Source organism: Vicia villosa, linkage group LG1, assembly GCF_029867415.1.
Source record: "Vicia villosa cultivar HV-30 ecotype Madison, WI linkage group LG1, Vvil1.0, whole genome shotgun sequence".
Classification (NCBI taxonomy): Eukaryota; Viridiplantae; Streptophyta; class Magnoliopsida; order Fabales; family Fabaceae; genus Vicia; species Vicia villosa.
The window spans coordinates 29096221-29119136 of record NC_081180.1 but is presented as its reverse complement, the minus strand read 5'-3'; the positions used below and the strand labels follow the sequence as shown (position 1 = coordinate 29119136).

General features: G+C 28.9%; 1 protein-coding gene across 1 annotated transcript; it reads left to right on the top strand.

Annotated features, from left to right (window-relative positions):
- Positions 1-17900: 17900 nt before the first annotated feature.
- On the top strand, positions 17901-18909 carry LOC131601792 (uncharacterized). Its single transcript, XM_058873714.1, has 4 exons — positions 17901-17948; positions 18133-18249; positions 18367-18506; positions 18663-18909. The coding sequence occupies exons 1-4, from the start codon at positions 17901-17903 to the stop codon at positions 18907-18909; spliced, it is 552 nt and encodes a 183-aa protein (XP_058729697.1).
- The last annotated feature ends 4007 nt before the right edge of the window (positions 18910-22916 follow it).

Below are 22916 nucleotides of genomic sequence, written 5' to 3'. Positions count from 1 at the left end.
GATTCGTCATATTCTGTCGCCATCAGCGCACAGTTGGCCTGCTCATCTTCTGAATCATCTTCTGACTCATCCCAGGTTGCCATAAGACCTTTCTTCTTATGAAACTTTTCCTTGGGACTTTCCTTCTGAAGATTTGGACATTCATTCTTGTAGTGTCCAGGCTCATTGCATTCATAGCACATGACCTTCTTCTTGTCAAATCTTCTATCATCAGAAGATTCTCCACGTTCAAATTTCTTTGAACTTCTGAAGCCTCTGAACTTCCTTTGCTTGGTCTTCCAGAGTTGATTTAGCCTTCTGGAGATTAGGGACAGTTCATCTTCTTCTTCAGATTCTGATTCTTCAGGATCTTCTTCTCTAGCCTGAAAAGCGTTAGTGCATTTCTTGATATTTGATTTTAATGCAATAGACTTACCTTTCTTTTGAGGCTCATTTGTGTCCAACTCTATTTCATGACTCCTCAAGGCACTGATAAGCTCTTCCAGAGAAACTTCATTCAGATTCTTTGCAATCTTGAATGCAGTCACCATAGGACCCCATCTTCTGGGTAAGCTTCTGATGATCTTCTTTACGTGATCAGCCTTGGTGTATCCCTTGTCAAGAACTCTCAATCCAGCAGTAAGAGTTTGAAATCTTGAAAACATCTTTTCAATGTCTTCATCATCCTCCATCTTGAAGGCTTCATACTTCTGGATTAAAGCTAGAGCTTTAGTTTCCTTGACTTGAGCATTTTCTTCATGAGTCATTTTCAAGGACTCATATATGTCATAGGTCGTTTCCCTGTTAGATATCTTCTCATACTCAGCATGAGAGATAGCATTCAGCAAAACAGTTCTGCATTTATGATGATTCCTGAAAAGCTTCTTCTGATCATCATTCATTTCTTGCCTTGACAGCTTTACGCCACTGGCATTTACTGGATGTTTGTAACCATCCATCAGAAGATCCCATAGATCACCATCTAGACCCAGAAAGTAACTTTCCAGTTTATCTTTCCAGTATTCAAAGTTTTCACCATCAAATACCGGCGGTCTAGTATAACCATTGTTACCGTTGTATTGCTCAGCAGAGCCAGATGTAGATGCAGGTGTAGGTGTAGACTTTTCACTTTCATCAACCATCTTTTACTGAAGCGTTTTTCTCTTCCTGAATCTTTTCTAAACACGGTTAAGTGCTTGCACCTTAGAACCGGCGCTCTGATACCAATTGAAGGATAGAAAAACACTTAGAAAGGGGGGGTTTGAATAAGTGTAGCTTTAAAAACTTGACAGATAAAAATAAATTGCACAGTTATTTTTATCCTGGTTCGTTGTTAACTAAACTACTCCAGTCCACCCCCGCAGAGATGATTTACCTCAACTGAGGATTTAATCCACTAATCGCACGGATTACAATGGTTTTCCACTTAGTCCGCAACTAAGTCTTCCAGAGTCTTCTGATCACACACTGATCACTCCAGGAACAACTGCTTAGATACCCTCTAAGACTTTTCTAGAGTCTACTGATCAACACGATCACTCTAGTTACAACTTGCTTAGTTCACTCCTAAGACTTCCTAGAGTATTCTGATCAACACGATCACTCTAGTTCCTTACAACTTAATGTAATCAATTCTAAGAGTTTACAAATGCTTCTTAAAAGCGATAATCACAACTGTGATATTTCTCTTAATCGTTTAAGCTTAATCTCACTAAAATATTACAACAGCAATGTAGTGAGCTTTGATGAAGATGAAGATTCTGAGTTTTTATTTGAACAGCGTTTCAGCAAGTGTTTTTGAATAATCTTGTTCAGAAAATTGTTAACCTTGCTTCTCATCAGAACTTCATATTTATAGGCGTTGGAGAAGATGACCGTTGAATGCATTTAATGCTTTGCGTGTTCCGTACAGCATCGCATTTAATGTTATACGCTTTTGTCAACTACCTCGAGCCTTGTTCACGCTGTGTCTACTGACGTAGCCTTTAATAGCCTTTTAACGTTCCTTTTGTCAGTCAGCGTAGCTTGCCACTTGTACTTCCTTCTGATCTGATGTTTGTGAATACAACGTTTGAATATCATCAGAGTCAAACAGCTTGGTGCATAGCATCTTCTGATCTTCTGACCTTGAAGTGCTTCTGAGCGTGATACCATCTTCTGAGCTTCAGTGCTTCTGATCTCTTGTTCTTCTGATGCTTCCATAGACCCATGTTCTGATTCTGCTTCGACCATCTTCTGATGTCTTGCCAGACCATGTTCTGATGTTGCATGCTGAACCCTTTGAGACAAAGCTTCTGAGCGCTGAATTATGCGTACTCTTTATATATATTTCCTGAAAGGGAAATTGCATTGGATTAGAGTACCATATTATCTTAAGCAAAATTCATATTATTGTTATCATCAAAACTAAGATAATTGATCAGAACAAATCTTGTTCTAACAGCATTAACCAACTTCATTATTGTATTAACCAAATTTTTACACTGCATTAACCAAATTTGAATAATGTTATTCTCACACTCATGAACAGTACTTTACAGTAGTCACCAAATTTGGTTAATGCAATGTAAATTGTTGGTTAATGAAGTTATAAAGTTGGTTAATGACACAAATTTAAAAAAATAAAGAATTATTTATTATTATAATAATATTTTACTGGTCATAAAATATATATTTTTATTTAAAAAACACTATTCACTGTATAAATACGGTGAATAGTGTTGGGTGTAAATATTTGGTGTAAAAAGTGGTGTATGAATAGCACTACTCTTATACTAGAGTCACCCTCGCACCTACTATCGAGAGCTAATATTTTGTCTCTTCAATACATGAGGTATACAATGTTGATAACGTAAAATTAAAATAAACTTAATTCGTAATATAATACTCCCTCCGTCTCATAATAAGTGTCTTATTTGAGCTTTGCGCGGTTCTTAAGAAAATGATTAGATGTGTTGATTTTAATAAAAAAGTTAATATCATTTACTAAAGTACCCTTATTTATTATAGGTAGTGGAGTTGTTGAAAAACGTGAAAGTTAATATATAGGGGTATAGTAGTGGAAAAAAATAATAAATGTTGCATTGGTATTCTAAAGAGACATTTATTTTGAGACAAAGAAAAAGTGCAAATGAGACACTTATTATGAGACGGAGGGAGTACTTTACAATTTCTGAAATACAAGATCTGAAAAAGCAAAGTAGTTTTTAAGATCAAATAGGACTCTTCATCTCCAACTTAAATTAAAAGATCTGAAAAGTAATTTTATCAATTTAATATTAGAGGTGGCAAAATAGATCCGATCTATCAAACATGTACGTTTTATTCACATTTTTTTTTTTACAAAATTAATCAATATTTTATATTTGTATCCTCTAATATAACTCTCCAACTCGTTCTGTTTTGTGCAGACTTTTACCTACACAAATATTAACAAATTTTTTTATAATTTTTAAATTAAAAATGTAGAGTACCCACAAATTCGCTGTGCCTGCCTAATTTTTTCACAAGAGTAGTTAAGATTTTAGACCCATAAATTCAATAATATTCATTCATGTACGATGAGAAGATGAGGTCACATGTTGAGGCTGCGGGGTCAACAATTAAAGCGGTGAATGATGAACACGCATTGTCAATTGCGTGACTCGTAAATCGTGTCAAGAAAATAAATCTAAAAAAGTTATGAATGTGATTCTTTTTGGATGAACACACTTCATCTCGCCCACAGTTTTCGCAAACAGCCCACAGATTAAAACTCAGAGAGTTGAATTCTTAAGTTCTTTTTGTTAATCAGCTCTTAATATTGTGGACTCAAGCACCTTGATTTGACCCTTTGTTAATCATTTCAAGTATTTGTCACTTACCAAATAGTAAGAAATTGTGGAGTAGAATGCCAGTGAATAATTTATTAAACTAATCAACAACAGTAGTTACCAATTAGAATAAGTCTACTGTTAATTCGCGTTAGATTTGATAAGGTTCAATATCTGGAAGAGGGTTTAACTCATTTAATGTTAGAGCTATTTTTCTGAATCGGACTATAAAAAAAATCTTAACCCTTTTATGATGAATTTCACTTTTTTTTTTTTTTTAACAATACTCTTATTAAAGGAAAGAACAACGTAGTATTTACTAAATCAACTCATATAGGTCAACAATAATAATAATAATAATAATAATAATAATAATAATAATAATAAATAAAGAAAAATAAGTTTATTAAAATAATATTCCCTCCGTTCCTTTATAATTGTCATTTTTATGAAAAAAAATTGTTTCTTTTTAAGTATTATATTTCAAAGTTCAAGAAAGTATTTTTGTTGTTTTGTCAAAATTATTCCTAATCATTATGATAGAGATAGAAAAAGTTAAATACTCCCTTCATTCCTTTTTAATTGTCACATTTAGATTTTTTACATATCAAGAAAACCAATAATTTAAACTATAATTTTTTTTTGTCTATAATATCCTTAACTTTTAATCTTTTTAATATATTTTTTTTCTCATAATAATTAGTTATGGGCAATTTTGACAAAACTATAATGATTAGTACATTGAAATTTGAAAGTGACAATTAAATTGAAACAATTTTTTTTCCACAAAAGTGACATTTATAAAGGAACTGATAGAGTAAAGTATTAAAAAGTTTAGGGTATTATTAAAAAAATAATAATCATAACTTAAAAATTAACAATAATCATTAGTTGTCTTGGTATATGAAAAAACTTAAAAAATAACAATTATAAAAGAACGGAAGAAATAAAGGAATATTCATTAAGACTTCACAATTTTATTCATCATTTCAATCTATAAGTGCAACTTTCATATTCCTATTATTATTCTCCTTTACTAGAGTTAAACCTGTCAAGTAATTAAATATAATATCTGAACTAAAATAGTATTATAATATATTGAATATAATAAAAAGGTAACTAAATTATATGTAAAAGGCTATTTCAATTTATTTATTTTTGCCACATAATTAAAATTTGTTTTACAACTCTTATATATAATATAGACTTAATGCATCTTTTGGTATTTTAATTTAATTTAAATTTTTATGATCTTTTATTTTATAAATATTATGTTTTTATTTTCTTTAAATTATTTAATTAGTCAATTTAATCAATTATGTTAATTTCTAACTTTATATATTTTATGTGAGATAATTTGAATATCTACCAAAGACACTCAACATTTATTGTAGATACTCAACAATTGTATCTTTTACCAAAGACATCTAAAATAAACTAAACTAATTAATAAAATAGTTTTAGAAAAACTAACAGATAATATTTATTAAATAAAAAATTAAAGTGAAAATTTAAATTAAATTAAGAGACTGTGTTACTTATTAAGCTTATAATATACAAAATTAAAATTTAATATCAATTTTTTATGTTTTATCTTAAAACAAAAATTGATTGATAAATTTGTGAAGATTGTTAAAAGTGTAATAGTGAAATTAAGGGATGGGTATTTTTAATAAAATAATTATAACATATAACTGAATAGTTGATTAAATTACGAAGATTATTAAAAGTGTATTAGTAAAATAGAGAAATACATATTTTTAATAAAATAATTATATCACATATTTATATATTTATTGTTATTACAGATACAAGATAAAACATATATTAAATTAAAAGCAACCAACAAAGTACTATTTATATAATATAAAAAATTATATATTTTATCGAATATTAAAAAAGAATTGGTCATTTTGAGATGAATGAAATAAATTAATGTAATTTTATAATTAAAGTTGTTAAGTTTTTTTAAAAAAATTGACGACAAAATTGAGATCGTTTTAGGCGGTTATATTTATTTTATTTTATTTATTATTTAATTTAATAAAAACTAATTATTTCCCACTAACATATTTTATTTATGGAAGCTCTTTATTTATATATTTCTCATAAATTTTTTAAAAACTATCTTTTACTAACTTTTTATATTAATTATTTTTAGTAATTTAATCAAAACTTATTTTTTTTAATTATAAATTTTTAAAAACTATCTTGTACTAACTTCTTATATTAATTATTTTTAATTATTTAATCAAAATTTACTTTTTAAGTAACTTTTATATCAATTTTACTTTGTAATTAGTTAGTAAAAATGATAACATTGTATATATCACTTTCTATTTTATTGTAAATTTATTTAATAATATTATATATATCTCTCTCTTCAACTTCCTCCAGTCCACACTTTCTTTATATTTAATTAAAAATTAATTTAATAATCATATTATATACTCCACCCTTTCTCCAACTTTCCTCATCACATACCAAGTCTTACATATAAATATTTATCATATCACGTTTTCTCTCCCTTCTCTATCAATTCATTTTTATTTTTTTCTAATTCTTATTTTCTTTTTTCATCATTTTCTCTTTCATTTCATTCGTTTTTCATTTATTACATTGTATTGTAGCTTTCAATGAGTGGTCTTATTTTCTTCAAGTAGCTTCTTCACAAATAATAACCCAAAGCACTTGAATTTTTTACGTCTTCTTCTTCATAAGCTTCTAAAAGCTTGATTGATCTTGACACAACAAAAAGAAGAACTTCCTCATCTTGATTTTTCTTAGAGTATTCTGGACAGCAGCCCTAACTCTATTTAATTCAATGATCACTTCAAAGCACAACATTCATGTTGTGAATTTTGTAGTTGAAGCTTTCATGATCATCTTCATTATCAACCACATGATTAAATAATCATTTGATCATCAGTTGTTCTTATTGTTGTTATACTGGTTAATGGTAATGTTATGTTCACAATTTTTATTTGAACATCGAACCCCAACAACTACATTAAGTGTATGATCTTCTCCTTATATTTCCTAAAGAAAATAGAGCCGTTGAAGACTAGTTGACTATTATAAAAAAGACTCGTTACACAAGGATTTGGAATAGTACTGCCACGTCTTTCCTTTTCCATAATTGTGGAGAGGTGATGGGATAAGGCTTTTACATACAGTGTACTTATGATTGCTAAGAGTAACATTTGTTTTCTCAACTACAGAGGCTCCTGATGGTAGATGTTTGAAGCATGAGTAGAGTCGTGATACTTGAATCTATAGATAGTCAAGTCTCAAGTTTTTCAGAACTTGTTCGCTTAGAACCTTGTCTTCAAAACTTCAGCACTTATCTTTGAAACTTTAATCTTTAGATCTTCAAGTCTTCAGAACTACGTCTTCAGAGTCTTCAGCAATTGGTCTTCAGAACCTTTCTTTTTCAGAGACATAAATATTTAGAACTTCAATCTTCAAAACTGCGTCTTCAGAGTCTTTGGCACTTGGTTCTTCAAAAGATTATTTGTTCAGAATCTTTGTTGGCTTCAGAATTAGAATCACTCTTAAGACAAAATCCATAGAAACATTGCAACAACAATATCTGACGTCCTTGGATCTTTCCAATTGTGATCAGATACAAAAGCATACTTGCTTCTTCAATATGCTTGCGACTTGTGTTACACATAGTAACTCGCATAAGATATTCATCGCACATCTTGATAATCTTTGTTTGATCTGATAACTTCAATAGTCATGGTCTTACACAGAAACAAACAGAACATAAAATAGTTATTTCACAAATACTCCCATTGTTATCATCAAAACTCAGAGATATATTGCAGAACCAAATGTTGTTCTAACATCATTCTCTCTATTTTTTCACCGAATATTTCCCCATACCCTTTTTTTAGAATATTTTCATATTTTAAAATATCTTATCCATGTATTAATATGTTAAATTTTTAGTTATCATAAATTTTTTTAATGTGTATATTGTTATTTTTCTGCTATATATATTTTAATTTTTTTAACAAGTAAACTATACCAAATTTTTTGGAAGAGTGTGATTCATTATTATATATATTATTATGACTTTATATTTATCAATCTAACTTATGTGTATCGCACGGGTCTAACTACTAGTTGATATAAAAGTCTCAAAAACAATTTTTAGTTTCAACTATTTATGAATTTTAGGGCGACTCTTATAAATACAAAATTTTGCATTTAATATATTTAAGCTATATAATTTACTTATATACATTTATATTTTTCGGCCTCCCCTTTCATTAGAGATGACAATGGACAGGGTTTGGGTAGGATACTATAGTATCCGTCCCCATACCCGCGATTTAAAAAATCCCCGTATCCGAGTCCATACCCGCGTCGACACCAATGTTCATACCCGTACCCGTACCTTATGGGTACTTCAATACCTGTTTCCATGCCCGTTTACCCGCGTTTTTAGTAAAAGTAAATTGATTAGTTATAAAATATCATATAATTTTAAGTTTTTTATTAATATTAAAAGAAATATGGATGTTATTGTTGAGTTAAGAAATAAATAAATATTTTTATTAAAATATAAAAAATGTGTAATAGTTTAATAGCAGTATATTTTTTAAAATTGTTAAAGTATTTTTTATATAATAATATAAATGACATTATATAAATATGTAGTGCTCGTATGGACAGGCTCACTAGTAAGATACTCGTGCTCGCACCCATACCTGCTTATTTAATGGATAATTATCTGTGCCCGTACTCGTACCCATTTTGCGGGTTTTTATCCTACTCTTGTGTGTATTTTTTGGGGATACCCATAGAGTATGAGCCAAATTATCATCCTACCTTTCATAAATTCCCAAATTCATCTATCAATTTCACAATATTAATATTTAATAATAATAATAATAATAATAATAATAATAATAATAATATATACAAATATATATATATATATATATATATATATATAAAATGTTGGAGGAAAAAATATAATGGAGATATTTTAAATATATTATAATCAATTTTATAATTACTAATATAGTTGAACGAAAAAAAATAAATTTATATGTTTCAATAATAATTTAATAGGTTTTTTAAATTAAGAAACTACAGATGTATGAAGTACATCTTAATGTATATCATGATAAATTTATTTTAAAATAAAACTATCATTAAAGTATGAATAAAAATAACAAAAAATAAAATTGTATAAAATTAAAAAATAAAAAAATAAATTATTATTAAAATTTCAAAAACGTTAATATTAATTATATTTTATACAATTACATATAACTATCACAATGTATATCATGTTATATATTTATATGACATATCTAACATACAATAAATTCTTTATTTATTTATATTTTTTGTAAGAAAAAATTATATTAATTATTTAATCGTGTCAATAATAAATTTTTATAAAGAATTTAACAATTATTTTATTATTTTATTTTGTATTTGTATATTAAATTGAAAATTTATTTTAAATTAATTTAAAAAACATGTAATTTTGTCAAAGGTAATTTTATAATCTGAATATGATATATATTCTTTGTAAGTGTAGTATATAGAACAATAAAGTAAAACGATATCATATTTTTTTATATATGTATCAATTACATTAACTATAAGATGTGTCTATCATTCCACTATCATATCATATTTTTATATCATTCCTTATAATTGTGTTTATCCTATTTCGCACCCTAAACGGATCATAAACATAAATTTGGAATATAATGAATTAAGTGTAATACAAATAATTTAGGGTGACAAACGAAGATGCTTACTCCGTTTAGGTTTGTTCCGCAAAAGTTTGCAAAATAAAGTAGAGACGAACGGTCTTTGTTAAGGTCGTGGACCTAAAATCTTGTCATTTCCCGTAAAAAAATGAGTGGAGGGCGGAACAGACCAACGTGTATTACACATTTTAAGCCTGAAATTTATAAATTTTTATGTTAATGTGCGTGCACACAAAATCCCGCATAAAAATGGAATGGTGCGAGCATATTAGAGAGTGTGCGTCTAAAATCTTGATCCATCCCACACAAAATGCAGGCAAAACGGACATATCCGATGGACCCAGTCCGTTTGGTCACCCTTGTTATAAAAAAATTAATGGCTAACTTATATTTTTGGTCCCCCTATTATGTTCAATTCACGAAATTGGTCCCTCTATTTTATTCTTAAATAGTTTTGGTCCCTCTTATATATTTGTTAATTTAATAAAGATAATAAAACATGAAATGACATGTAAATATAATTGGCCAACTAACATTATCCACGTCATTCAACAAGTCTCAACTAATAAAAAAAATTACACATCAGCACCCTTTTAACAAAAAATACATGAGAGAGACCAAAATTATTTAAAAATAAAATAGAGGGACTGATTTCCTGAATTGAACATAATAGGGGAATCAAAACTGTAATTTAGCCAAAATTAATTTAAATCAAATGGAACGAGGTTATAATCGTAAACAAATCACTTTCTTTATTGTATTACAAGCAAGCACTCTCAAATTGTCTTAGAGTTTGTACGCAGCAATATCCAGGATAATTCAACCTATACACGAGTTTGCACAAGATCGATGAAAACTCGAATGTAGGGAAGATGAAATCCAGAATTTTATATGAAGAGGATATGTTTTTCTAATGTGTTTTTCTGAAATTGGAATATTCAATTTATAGGCCAAACTGGTGTTGTTTCATAAGGTTGCGACCCTTGATGAAACACACACTTTCAACAATACTTTTAAATGTTGCACTATTTAGTCTACATTAGTACTTTTCAAACGTTGCACTGTTCTACCTACAACAACAATTTTCAAAGGTTGTACTGTTTTGTATTTTACAACATTTCACGAAGTGTTACCTATTTCAAATTCAAATACAAACTGCCTAATGCAACACTTCACGAAGTGTTGTCTATTTTCAAATTCAAAATACAATTATTTTTTAATTAAAAAATAACCTCACTATCAAATTCAAAATACAACTATTTTTAAATCAATCACAATCGGGTGAAGAGAATTTTAAGACCGAAGGTAGTAAACTCGAACCAGAGCAAGAGTACACAAACCATCGTCAACCCGAACAACCCAAAATTCTTTAATGCAGTGGAGACAAACAACATCTAAAAACCTGCAAACCTCAACAAATATGGAACCAAATAGAGATTCAAGAATCAGGCAAGCTAACACGCATGCATTAGAAAAGATGGGACTTAGTTGTAGCAAAAACTGACGCCATACTGCAAGTTTATGAGACCTTCCAAAAAAAAGAGATAATCGCATCTGAGTTGCATCACACAACCACTGTCAAAGAACTCTTCCTCCACCCACAAACCAAAATCCAATTAGTGTTCAACCCGGAAAAGAAAATAGATGAAATGAAAAAATCATCACAACTCAGAATCTGAAGAAACCAGTCTGGAGCTAGGGGTGTACATGGGTCGGTTTGGGTTGAGTTTAGTCAAAACCATAACCCAACCCGTACATGGTACACTAGTTTGGTGAGGTAAAATAACCACTCACAATATCATTGGGTTGGTTTGGGTAAAACCACAAATTTGTGGGTTGGATTGGATTGGATAGTGGGTTACATAATATTTTTCTTCCTTATATAATTATTAATGATATATCACATTTTTTCTTAGTAAATAGTTTAACATATTATTGCTATTTTTTTTAAACATCAAATGTCTAAATGTACAATGAAATTTATCATAAACATATATTTGTAAAAACTAAAGTTACATTACAGTAAAACCTAAAATTGTATAAAATACTTGCAACTTACTAGAATTAGCATCAAAATAATCAAAGCGTGACATCCTAAATAAATTAAAATCATTACTTACTAAATAAAAGATGTTCAAAAGACTAAAATTGAAGCAAGCAAAATTAAAGACATCAAAGTCATCACTTGTCAAATTACAAAAAAAGAGAAAAAATATAGACATTCAATAACCCATGGGTTTTGGGGGTTGAGTGTGGATTTACCCGTAATCCAATTATTTTGAATGAATTTTCATTTTTAAAAATTGTATTCACCTAATAACCCACCCAACCCATTGGGTTTACCCAACCCATAACACCCCTATCTGGAGCGAACATCAACCTACGAATAATATGTCGCCGAAGAAACGTTTGAGACGGTGTGGAGGAAGGACTGCCACGTGGTTAAAATGGTAATGTAGTGGAGAGATCTCATCGCACCACCAAATAACTTAGTTATATGATGCATCAGAAAATTTAAAATTTTGAGAGAGAAAGAGTTGTGGGTAGGGGTGGAAATAGGCTGGGCCGAGCTAAGCTTTGCCAAGCCTAAGTCTGGCCTGTCAAAAATACTGAAGCCTAAGTCTGGCCTGTAGCCTGTTGTAGGCTTATTTTGTAGGCCTGAGTCTGGCCTTTTCGAAGGCCTGGTTAGCCTGTTAGCCTATATAAAAGCCTATTTATTTTAGACATATATAAATAAACAATTAAAATAATGTTTAAATAGACTAAATTATTTTAACTTATCTATTTGCATAAGTTCTAGGAGGCTATTTGTTTAAAAGAACTTATGAAAACAATGTTCATATGGTGTTTTCATCTTATTTTCATAAGTTTTTCAAGATAACCAAGTTTTATTTATGTATTTAATTCAAAGTACATAACATAATATAATGATCATAAAAAAGTATTCATATTTATGTAAATAGATCAGCCTGATAGGCTTAAAAGGCTTTTATTAGGGTCTGAGACCCAACCTTTTTAACTAAATAGGCTTATAAAGAAGCCTAGGTCTTTTTTATTTAAAAATAATGTATGACCTGACCTGAATCTATATGGACTAACCTGTAGGCCTCTGTTATCGACTTGACCTATTTCCACTCCTAGTAGTGGACAATGAAGAATTTTCTTATTCGATGATAGAGATGAGAGCGTTTATGAAGGATGGAGCCAAGAGATTTTAATTACCCAAGTTAAAGTGATGATAGGTACCAAAGATCTTAATTGATTCCTTTTTAAAAATAATTAGATCAAATCTATTTTGTAAGAATTCATGTAGTATCTCTTATATATCATGAGTAAGAAATATTTAGTTGGTTACAACTCCAAAAAAATAATTATTTAACCACACATATAAAATTATATATTATATAATTATTGTAAAAATATATATTATTTTTTACAAAACAACGATAATTTTTTTTATTTGGAGTTTCTTTCGAATAGTATTTCTACATGATGGGTTAGTTGCCTAAATTATTGTGATAATGATGGTAAATTATATATGGGAGACATCCATTTCATCCACGTCGGAAATAAGGAAAACAAAACTCTGAAAAATAGAATTTGGATGTATCTCTTGTGTGGACATATATAGAATGTGCGAGAGAAGTCGCAATACTTTTCATGATTTTCCTTTTTATACACTTTTTAAAAATAAAATCATATGTAGTGTAATTAATATGTATGTTTTATGTTTAAATATTATAATTTAATTGAAATACACTGACAGTCAGTGGCGGAGCTAGGAATTTTAGATAGCCTGGGCAAAAGATTTACCCCACTAATTATTCATCTGTTTTAATTTGTACACCCTATTTTTTATTAATTTGCCCATAATTTTGTCTAAAAAACGACTATTAAGTTAGAGGAGTACAAAGAAAATAGGGGTTGAGCCCGAGATTGAGCCCGGGCGCGTGCCCGGGCTAGCTGGGCTCTAGAACCGCCCCTGCTGACAGTGTAAAGATTTTTTACACTGCCAGTGAATTACAACCATTGATAAGTATAAAAGGTTTGACTTTTATTTTAACTTCTTTTAAAGTAATGTAATTGGATGTTCACGATTTAATGATGGTGTAAAATTTTTTTACACTGACAGTGTATATCAATTAAACTCTAAATATTATTACGTTGTTTCTATATTTATAGTATTTTAATATAAAATTATTTTATATGCAAACTTTAACTCAATTGGTAAAATTAATACGGTAAGGTTGAGTTATTATTAAAGTTAGGATTTTAGGGTTAGACTGAAAATTTTTAATAGTTATTATTATGTATGTAAAAATATATAATTATTATTAAATTTTTATATTAATTTATATTTTTTCCAAAGCTATTTTTATTAAATGGTAAATTTTTAGGTATCCATGATAAGTAGTTTGATACTAATATCTTTAGTGGAAATTAACTACAAATTTTAATTTATTAAAATAAAATAATTTAAAATGTGACATAACAAAGAATAACATTATTTGATTGGATGGAAGTACCGATACCCTATTGAATTCAAGAGTACTAGAGTGTTCACCATATTAAATATACTATTACAAAACACATACTTTTATGTTGCATTTATGCCTTGAACAAGTGAATACAAATACAAAAGGGTAAATTGAGTTTGTTTATAAATTGTGATTAATGTTTTAAATTTTTTTAATTGATTTATGTTAGTTCAATCAGTAAACAAAGGTAAAGCAGCGAAAAGATAGACGATAAGGAATTGGAGAAGACGGGAAATTAAATGACATATAAACAAATAAGGATAGAGAGATTGCGTCAGGAGTTATATAAGTTCAGCATAACAACTTGGCCTATTCCTATCCCAGTGAATTTCTTCTTGAGAATTCCACTAATAAAATGTCTTGAGCATTTAAGAATATTTCCACAAACATTTTTTAGTAGATGAGATATTTTATACAAGATGATGCCCTAAATCAAATGGAGATTTTAACGCGTAAGCTCACGAACAAAGCAAAAATATTGACAGACAAATCGCAAAAATCAAATAGAAATTTTACCAAGATAATCTCAAGAAACAAAGTGATTTTACTAAAGGATAATATCAAGAACCAAAAAATGATATCAAACAAGGGAATCACACTCTTGATAAAGAAAACTTAAGAACGAACACCAGTACAATCAAACTCTCACAAGTCACTAAGGCAACTTTAGTGAAATAATAGACAAAGAGTATAAGGTTAGAAATAATATATTCAAGATGAATTATGATGTATTTTGAAATGAGGAGAAGTCCTCTATTTGTAAGGTATAAGTTTAATCGATTAGATAGGCCAAATATGTAAGGTTTTTAAATTTGCTGTCACTAATTGATTATATGCTTATTTAAACGATTATGAGGTGTTTTAAAAAAGTTAACCGATTAACCCTAAATTAATTTATTATCTTGTGCAAAAATCACTTCTAAAGATTTTGCTAATCTAGTACCCAATTAGGTATGTGCATGAAACATTTTTAGGTGATTTTATAAAGTGATAAAGGCTTAAAAAACATTTGAGTGTATGTAAGATATTTTCCTTAGTAGCTTAGGAGATACTCTTATACTTTTACAATCAATTAATCACTTAAACACATAATCATACAAGCTTACACATTTCCTCTCTTTCACAACCTTGAAGCTTCAAGATCCCTTACTTGATTCATCATTTTATTTGGGACTTGACTTTTTCTACCTGTTGAGGCTTAACATAACATCTTTGATAGACACCATCATCAAAGGTTGTTTGATTAGAGATCCTTATAGATTCCACCAAACGCCTCTTGACATTAGGTGTTGTCATCATAACCACCAATATCACATGCCATCAAAATCATCTACAGATAATTGTATCTGCAGGCATATAGTTCCACAAGATGTTTCTTCAAATTTCATTCTTTTGTTGTTAGTGGTTGTGATTGTATCTTTAGAATTTTGAATGTGATCCTGATAATGTTAGGTTGAATTTTCCTTGGTATTTATGCTTTGAGTAGGCTTTCGATTCAAGGATAATATGGGTAGTCTATCCATCATAGCCTACAGGATGAGAGCTATATTGATCGAATCCTATGATTTTTTTGGGTTACTGATGAAATTCTTTTCTCTATTTTGAAATTGATGTCGTCCATATTGATTCGACTTTAACCAAGAGCCTAGGGTATTTTAGGTTAGTAAATTTTTCTGTACTTTCCTTGTTGTACGTTCAAAATGTAGATTGATACCTTAATTAATTCAAAACATAGGGAGTATTTCATATAAAAAATTCATTTAGTTTACCATATTATCAACAATACATGTATACTTACTTGGATTGATATGCTTAGAATATATGTTAGAGTTTATTTAGGTCCCATAAATTTAAAAATATTCATATTATTCTCTTAACTCTTCAAAACATATCATGTTAGTCATTTTTTGTCTTATTAACGACGAAAAACTAAAAAATTAATCTCTAAATTCATCGCTGATTAGACAAAGGATTAACATAATATATTTTAAATAATTAAGGGACAAATACTTTATTTTTTAAATTAAAAAATCAAAATAAACTCTAAAATTAATATACGAGACCAAAATAAATATTAAACCTTAGAAATACCAAGATTCACCTTTGATTTTACAACACCAATTTTTTCATAATAATTGAAATAGTCAAATTCAATTATTCCCCTAAATAGTAAAATCAGTTTTGAACAGGCTTATGTCATATAGGAACTTTTACATTAGAAAGGGAGACTCCAAAATTGCAACTAATTTGGAACTTGAGAGAAGGGTAGGTTTTGAATAGGGATTGGCCTTCTGAGTCATAACCATCACCCATGAACTTTTTAAAATTCAAGAATTTCCTTTTTGCATTCATTTTTATTGTATGTTTAGATGAATCATTTTAACGATGAAAAGTAATGTTTTAAAATAATTTAAAATAAATTGGATAAAATTTATTGTTCGGATAAAAAAATAAGAAGAATTGTTTAAATGATGTAAAATTGGATATTGTTATTGTTTCAAAATCAAAGAATTTAAATTTCTCTTATACTCCATGTAAAATTGGATATTGTTATTATTTCAAAATTTGTAAATTGATCCTCATATTTTTAAAATTTTACAATTTGATCTATAAAATTTATAAAAAAATACAAATTGGTCCTTAATAATTTTAAGTTTTGATTGGTTGTCTATTTGAGCGATCGCCTTGTATTTGTTTATTTTTTAATTAATCAATCAAAGATTGAATTGTTCAAAAAAAACTTTTAAGTTTTACAAATTAGTCACTTTAAATTTGTTTAAATTGCAATTTTGTTCTTATATTTCAACATTTTAATTTGGCCCCAAAAGTTTAAAATTTATAAAATTGACCTAAAAAATTTAACAATGAATAATGTTGACACTTCATCCAAACTAAAGAATTAAAAAATAAATGAATTTCAATTGAATCATTTAAATTGTTTGAAAATTTAAATTTCTTTAAAATTTCCAATTATCTCCTTTGTTTGGAAAAGACATTTTAATGAGAAAATGTAATATTTTGAAGGAATTTAAAAGGATTTCTACAAAAATCATTATTTGAATAAAAAATATGAAGAATTGTTAAAATAGAAATCTATGAAGTATCTTGCGGAAGTTAAATTTAATTATTTTGAAATGACATCTAAAATTAAGTAATTTCAAGTTTCTCTCATACTCCATTGATTTTAAATATCAAATTGGTTAATATTATTATTTTAAATTTTGCAAATTGATTTCTATATTTTTCAAAATTTTAAAATTGACCCCTAAAATTTCCAAAAAAATGCAAATTGGGCTATAATAATTTTCAAATTGGTTCCTTTAAATATTAAAAATTGCAAATTGATTCCTATTTAAAAACTTAAATTTTGGCCAAAAACTTTAAATTTTATTAAAATGACTCCAAAAATCTAACAATGGTTTATCTTAACGCTCTATCGAAATAAAAAAAAAATTTAAAAATGAATGAATTTCAATTGAATCATTTGAATTACTTAAGATTTTAAATTCTTTAAAATTCTCAATTGTCTCATCCAAAGACACTTCTAAAGCGTATTTGAATGAGTCATTTTAATGAGGGAATGTAATGTTTTAAGAGATATAAAATAATTTAGATAAAATTTATTGTTTGGATAAAAATATGATTGTTAAAAAAGGGAAATCTATAAAGTATTTTGACCAAGTTAAATTTTAAGATTTTGAAATAATACATAATATCAAAGAATTTCAACTTTCTCTCATATTTGGTCTCCATATTTATAACTTGGTCCAAGAATTTCAACTTTCTCTCATATTTGCAATGGTCTCCATATTTGAACGGCGATTATGATGGGAAGAGCGCACAACAATTTGATGGCGCATGAGTTTGCTGAGAGGGTATAATAGAAAGCACATCTCACCAAGATTTGCCATTCAAATGGATATCCAGAAAGTGTACGCCACGGCAGAATGGGCGGCGCTGGAGGCAATTATGTGTGTATTGAATTTCCCTATGAAGTTCATCAAATGGATAATGGTTTGTCTCACTACAGTTTCATATTGTTATTTTATTAATGGCCAGGTTATGGAGCTGGAAAAAGCGAAGCGTGGAATACGCCAAGGTGACCCGATATCTCTGATGTTGTTTGTACTTGTGATGAAGTACTTACATAGATGCCTGAACAGCCTGGACAACATTGTAAACTTCAACTTCCATCCCCATTGTGAAAAGAAACAAATTGTTAATATAAGCTTTGCATATGACCTCATATTATTTTCTCGTGGTGATGAATTGTCTGTGAAAATCTTAATGCAGGTGTTACGAAAGTTCTCTAGTGCAACCGGTCTTAATGCTCACCCGACTAAATGCAAGGTCTATTTTGGAGGGACCAAGCCTACTGTCAAACAAAGGATTCTTGCTGCTACTGGTTTCTTGAAAGGTGAATTACCGTTTAGGTACCTTGGTGTGCCTTTATCAAGTCAAAAATTGATGGTCCAACAATGTCGGTCGCTCGTGGAACGTGTGGTGGTAAAGATTAAACATTGGACAACGCAGTTGTTGAGTTATGCATGGCACTGTCAACTGATATGAAGTGTGTTTTTTGTGGTTAGGGGGTTTTGGATTCAAGTTTTTCCGCTGCCACAGAAGGTAATCAAACAAATTGAATCAATTTGTAGGAGTTTCTTGTGGAGTATATCAGATATAGTTAGTAAAAAAGCACATGTTGATAGGGAAAATGTGTGTGCACCAAAGAATGTTGGTGGCTTGAACATGGTTGCACTTCAAATTTGGAACAAGGCCCCGATTGCGAAACAGTTGTGGAATATCCAAGACAAGGAAAACAAGTTATGGGTCTGATGGATGGACACCTATTACTTCAAAGGTGAAGGTATCATGCCGTGGGAAGTGAAAGATAGTAGTTCTTGGATCTTGAAGAAAATTATGAAAATAAGAAACCAAGTTGCAACTACTAGATATTGGAAAGATGCAATTAAGGATGGAAAGTACAAGACCAGGGATATGTATAAGGCACTTATGGGAGATAAATAGAAAGTGGAGTGGAGAAAAATTATGTTTACAAACTATGCAAGCCCAAAAGTATAATTCACGTTGTGGATGACTCTTAAGGAAATAATGCCAACAAAAGATCGCTTGACTCGGTTTGGTATAAGCACGGATGGAAAATTTAATTTTTATGATGAATATTTGGAACACATTTTCTTCGAATGTCAAGTCTCACAAAACATTTGAAGAGAGGTTCTTGATTGGTGCAAGATTTATAGAACACCAATGGGTTGGAAGGAAGAGAAGAAGTGGATCATTAGGGATACAAGGAACAAGAGTAGGCGGAGTAAAGTTTTGAAAATAGCCGTGGCCGAGACAATCTATGATATATGGAAAAGTCGTAATGGGATCATTTTTTCTCAAAAGACGTTGGATCCTACTTTTAAAGATGTGATTATAAACAATCTAATAGGTAGAAGTAGCTTACATAAGAAGTTAAAAGCTTATGTTATAGCAAATTATACTTACTGTGATAGTTTGGATAGTGAAAAGTAATGCTTTTCTCATAAAAAAATTACAAATTGATTATTTTAAATTTTAAATTTTGCAAATTAATCCTTATTTTTAAGTTTTAATATTTATCCATAAAATTTTAAAATTTATAAAAATGACCCCAAAATTTTAACATTGATTTATCTTAATACTATATTTAAATAGAAAAAATTAAAAATGAATAAATTTCTATTAAATCATTTAAATTGCTTGAAATTTTAAATTCCATAAAAAAATTTAATTACCTATTTCAAACACATTCTTATTGTTTTCAAATTTATTCAAACAATTTTTCCAAAAGCTTTATTCAATTTATGTTACCAAGATTCCTACCAAATTATACCAAATAGTTAAAATACATGTTTATGTGAAAAATTGCAAATTGTGAATGTTAGTTTTGCTGATAGTCTCATGTTGTTTGCTAGAGGTGATGACATGTTTGTAAACATTTGGATGCAGGTTTTCCGAAATTTCTCGAGTGCAATTGGGTTGAAAGCTCATCTGGCAAAGTGCAAGGTGTATTTTAGGGGAACCAAAAGAGAAGTGAAGCAGGATATTCTTTAAACTACAGGATTTTCAGAAGGAGAGATCCCTTTCAAGTATCTTGGAGTGCATTATCGAGTAGAAAAGTGACTATCCATCAAGGTTGTTGAGTTAGGTCGGGCGGTGCCAACTGATTTGGAGTGTGCTTTTCGTGGTCACATCATATTGAATGCAAGTCTTCCCTCTTCCACAAAAGGTAATAAAGCAAATTTAATATGTTTATAGGAGTTCCTTGTAGAGAGCATTGAAGGAAATGGGTAAAAAGCTCCAATCGCTTTAGAGAATGTTTGTGTACCCAAGAGTGTTGGTGGTTTGAACATGATTGACATTGCTTTACAAATATGGAACAAGGCTACAATTGTTAAATTGTTGTGGAATATCCAAGCCAAGGCAGATAAACTATGAGTCTGGTTGATGGACACATATTATTTCAAAGGGGATGATGTAATGAATTGGCAAGTGAAAGATAACAATTATTGGATATTGAAGAAAATCATGAAGATAAGGGACCAAATGAAAACCAATAGATATTAGAATGAGGCAATACAAGATGGAAAATATAAGATGGGGAAAAATGTATAATGACCTCTTTGGGATAGAGAAAGAGTGAATTGGAGAAAGATCATGATTACAAATTATGCTAAACCAAAATCCCAATTCACTTTGTGGATGACTTTAAAGGATAGGCTACCAACGAAGGAACGTTTGACTAGCTTTGACACAGCCACATATGGAAATTATAGCTTTTGTGATAAGGGTAAATCCTTGGAACAACTTTTCATTGAATGTCAAGTAACTTAAAACATATGGAAGGATGTGCTTGGTCGGCTCAAGATTCAGAGAACACCCTTAGAATGGAAGGAGGAGAAAAAGTGGATCATTAAAGAGACTAAGAAAAAAGAAAAAAAGGTTGGGATATACAAATTTTGAAGATAGCCTTGGCCTAGACTATATATATATATATATATATATATATATATATATATATATATGATGAAGTGCGGAGAACAATATAGTAATAGTTAGATGTAGCTTGCACACTTAGCTCCCATGTAATAGCTAATAGTATACATAGTGAGATAGACGTATAGAAATCTGAATCTAAGAGTCGGTAGTACTACTTGATTTTTATTTTTTTTGGTTTATCAGTACCGGTTTAGTCCGGTTCGGAGGTCAGTTTTGGTATCAAGTGGTTCTAGTCCACTCCTGATCGCAATTGTGGGGATCGAACCGTGATTCTCCCTACCAAATCTAGTGCCAATCACCACTAGACCGACTAACGATTGGTTCTCCCTACTTGATTTTTGGATAATAAGAAAAATAATGCTTTGACTTAAAAAATAAATTAAAAGACATGTTTTTAAGGATCCAATTTAATGGGTTTTGATGACAAAATCTTGCCAATAAGATTTAAGCCATTATCTAAATCACGGCTTTGTGTATTTAGTAGTAGTAATCATAATTATGAAAATTCTCTATTATTGCGTGATTAGCTAGAACAAGAAAATGCTTTTGAAGATGTCATTTTCGGTGCGAAGACCTTTAAGTAGTTTACCAACAAAAGATGATTTCAAGATAATCTTACCAACCATAAATTTCAAACTATAATTCTTATTCAAGTGTTGAGGAAGTGAGGTTGATGAAACTTTTATATATATATATATATATATATATATATATATATATATATATATATATATATATATATATATATATATATATATATATATATATATATATATATATATAATTCTTATTCAAGTGTTGAGGAAGTGAGGTTGATGAAACTTTTATATATATATATATATATATATATATATATATATATATATATATATATATATATATATATATATATATATATATATATATATATATATATATATATAAGGATAGTTATATTTACTCCAAGAGTAAGTTATTATAACTTACTCCACATTTTGACCATTTATTCTTTTCAATCTAATGGTTAAAAATAATAAGTCATTAAATGTGGAAAGAGAAAACTATTCCTTATTATTTTTAACTATTAGATTGAAAAGAATTAATGGTTAAGATGTGGAGTAAGTTATTATAACTTACTCTTGGAGTCAATATAACCCTCATATATATATATATATATATATATATATATATATATATATATATATATATATATATATATATATATATATATATATATATATATATATATATATATATATATATATATATATAATTAATTAACTTTGAATTAAATATGTAACCCGTCACAAGTTTTTGAAAACTATATGTAAATTTTTTTTCGGTTTAATCATGGTAAAATAAAAGAGTTTTATTTAATTATGATTTTTTTGTGAAAAATATTTATAAATTTTTTTAATTACAATTTAATTGAGTTATTTGACCACCAAAAAGGCCATAAACATAACAATATATTATATTAATGTAAATATATAAGTGAGTTATTTGCAAAAACAACATTGGCAATTCTGGATGATTCTACACATAGAAGATCAATACGCCATTAAATTTTAGTCTCAGAAATAGAATGAAGCTACTCGGACTCATTGTCTTCATTTGTCTGGTTCCGGTGACAAAAATCATGTGGTGGATCCCACGTGTCATGTTTTTAAATTTATTATTATAATTAGTTTTACACTGTCAACCAATTACAACCATGTATTCAATTCCATCACACTTTTATTTTTTAAAAATTTTAATGACATGGCAAATTGTTTGTTTTCTATTGGATGACAGTGTAAAACTGATTTACACTGGCAGTG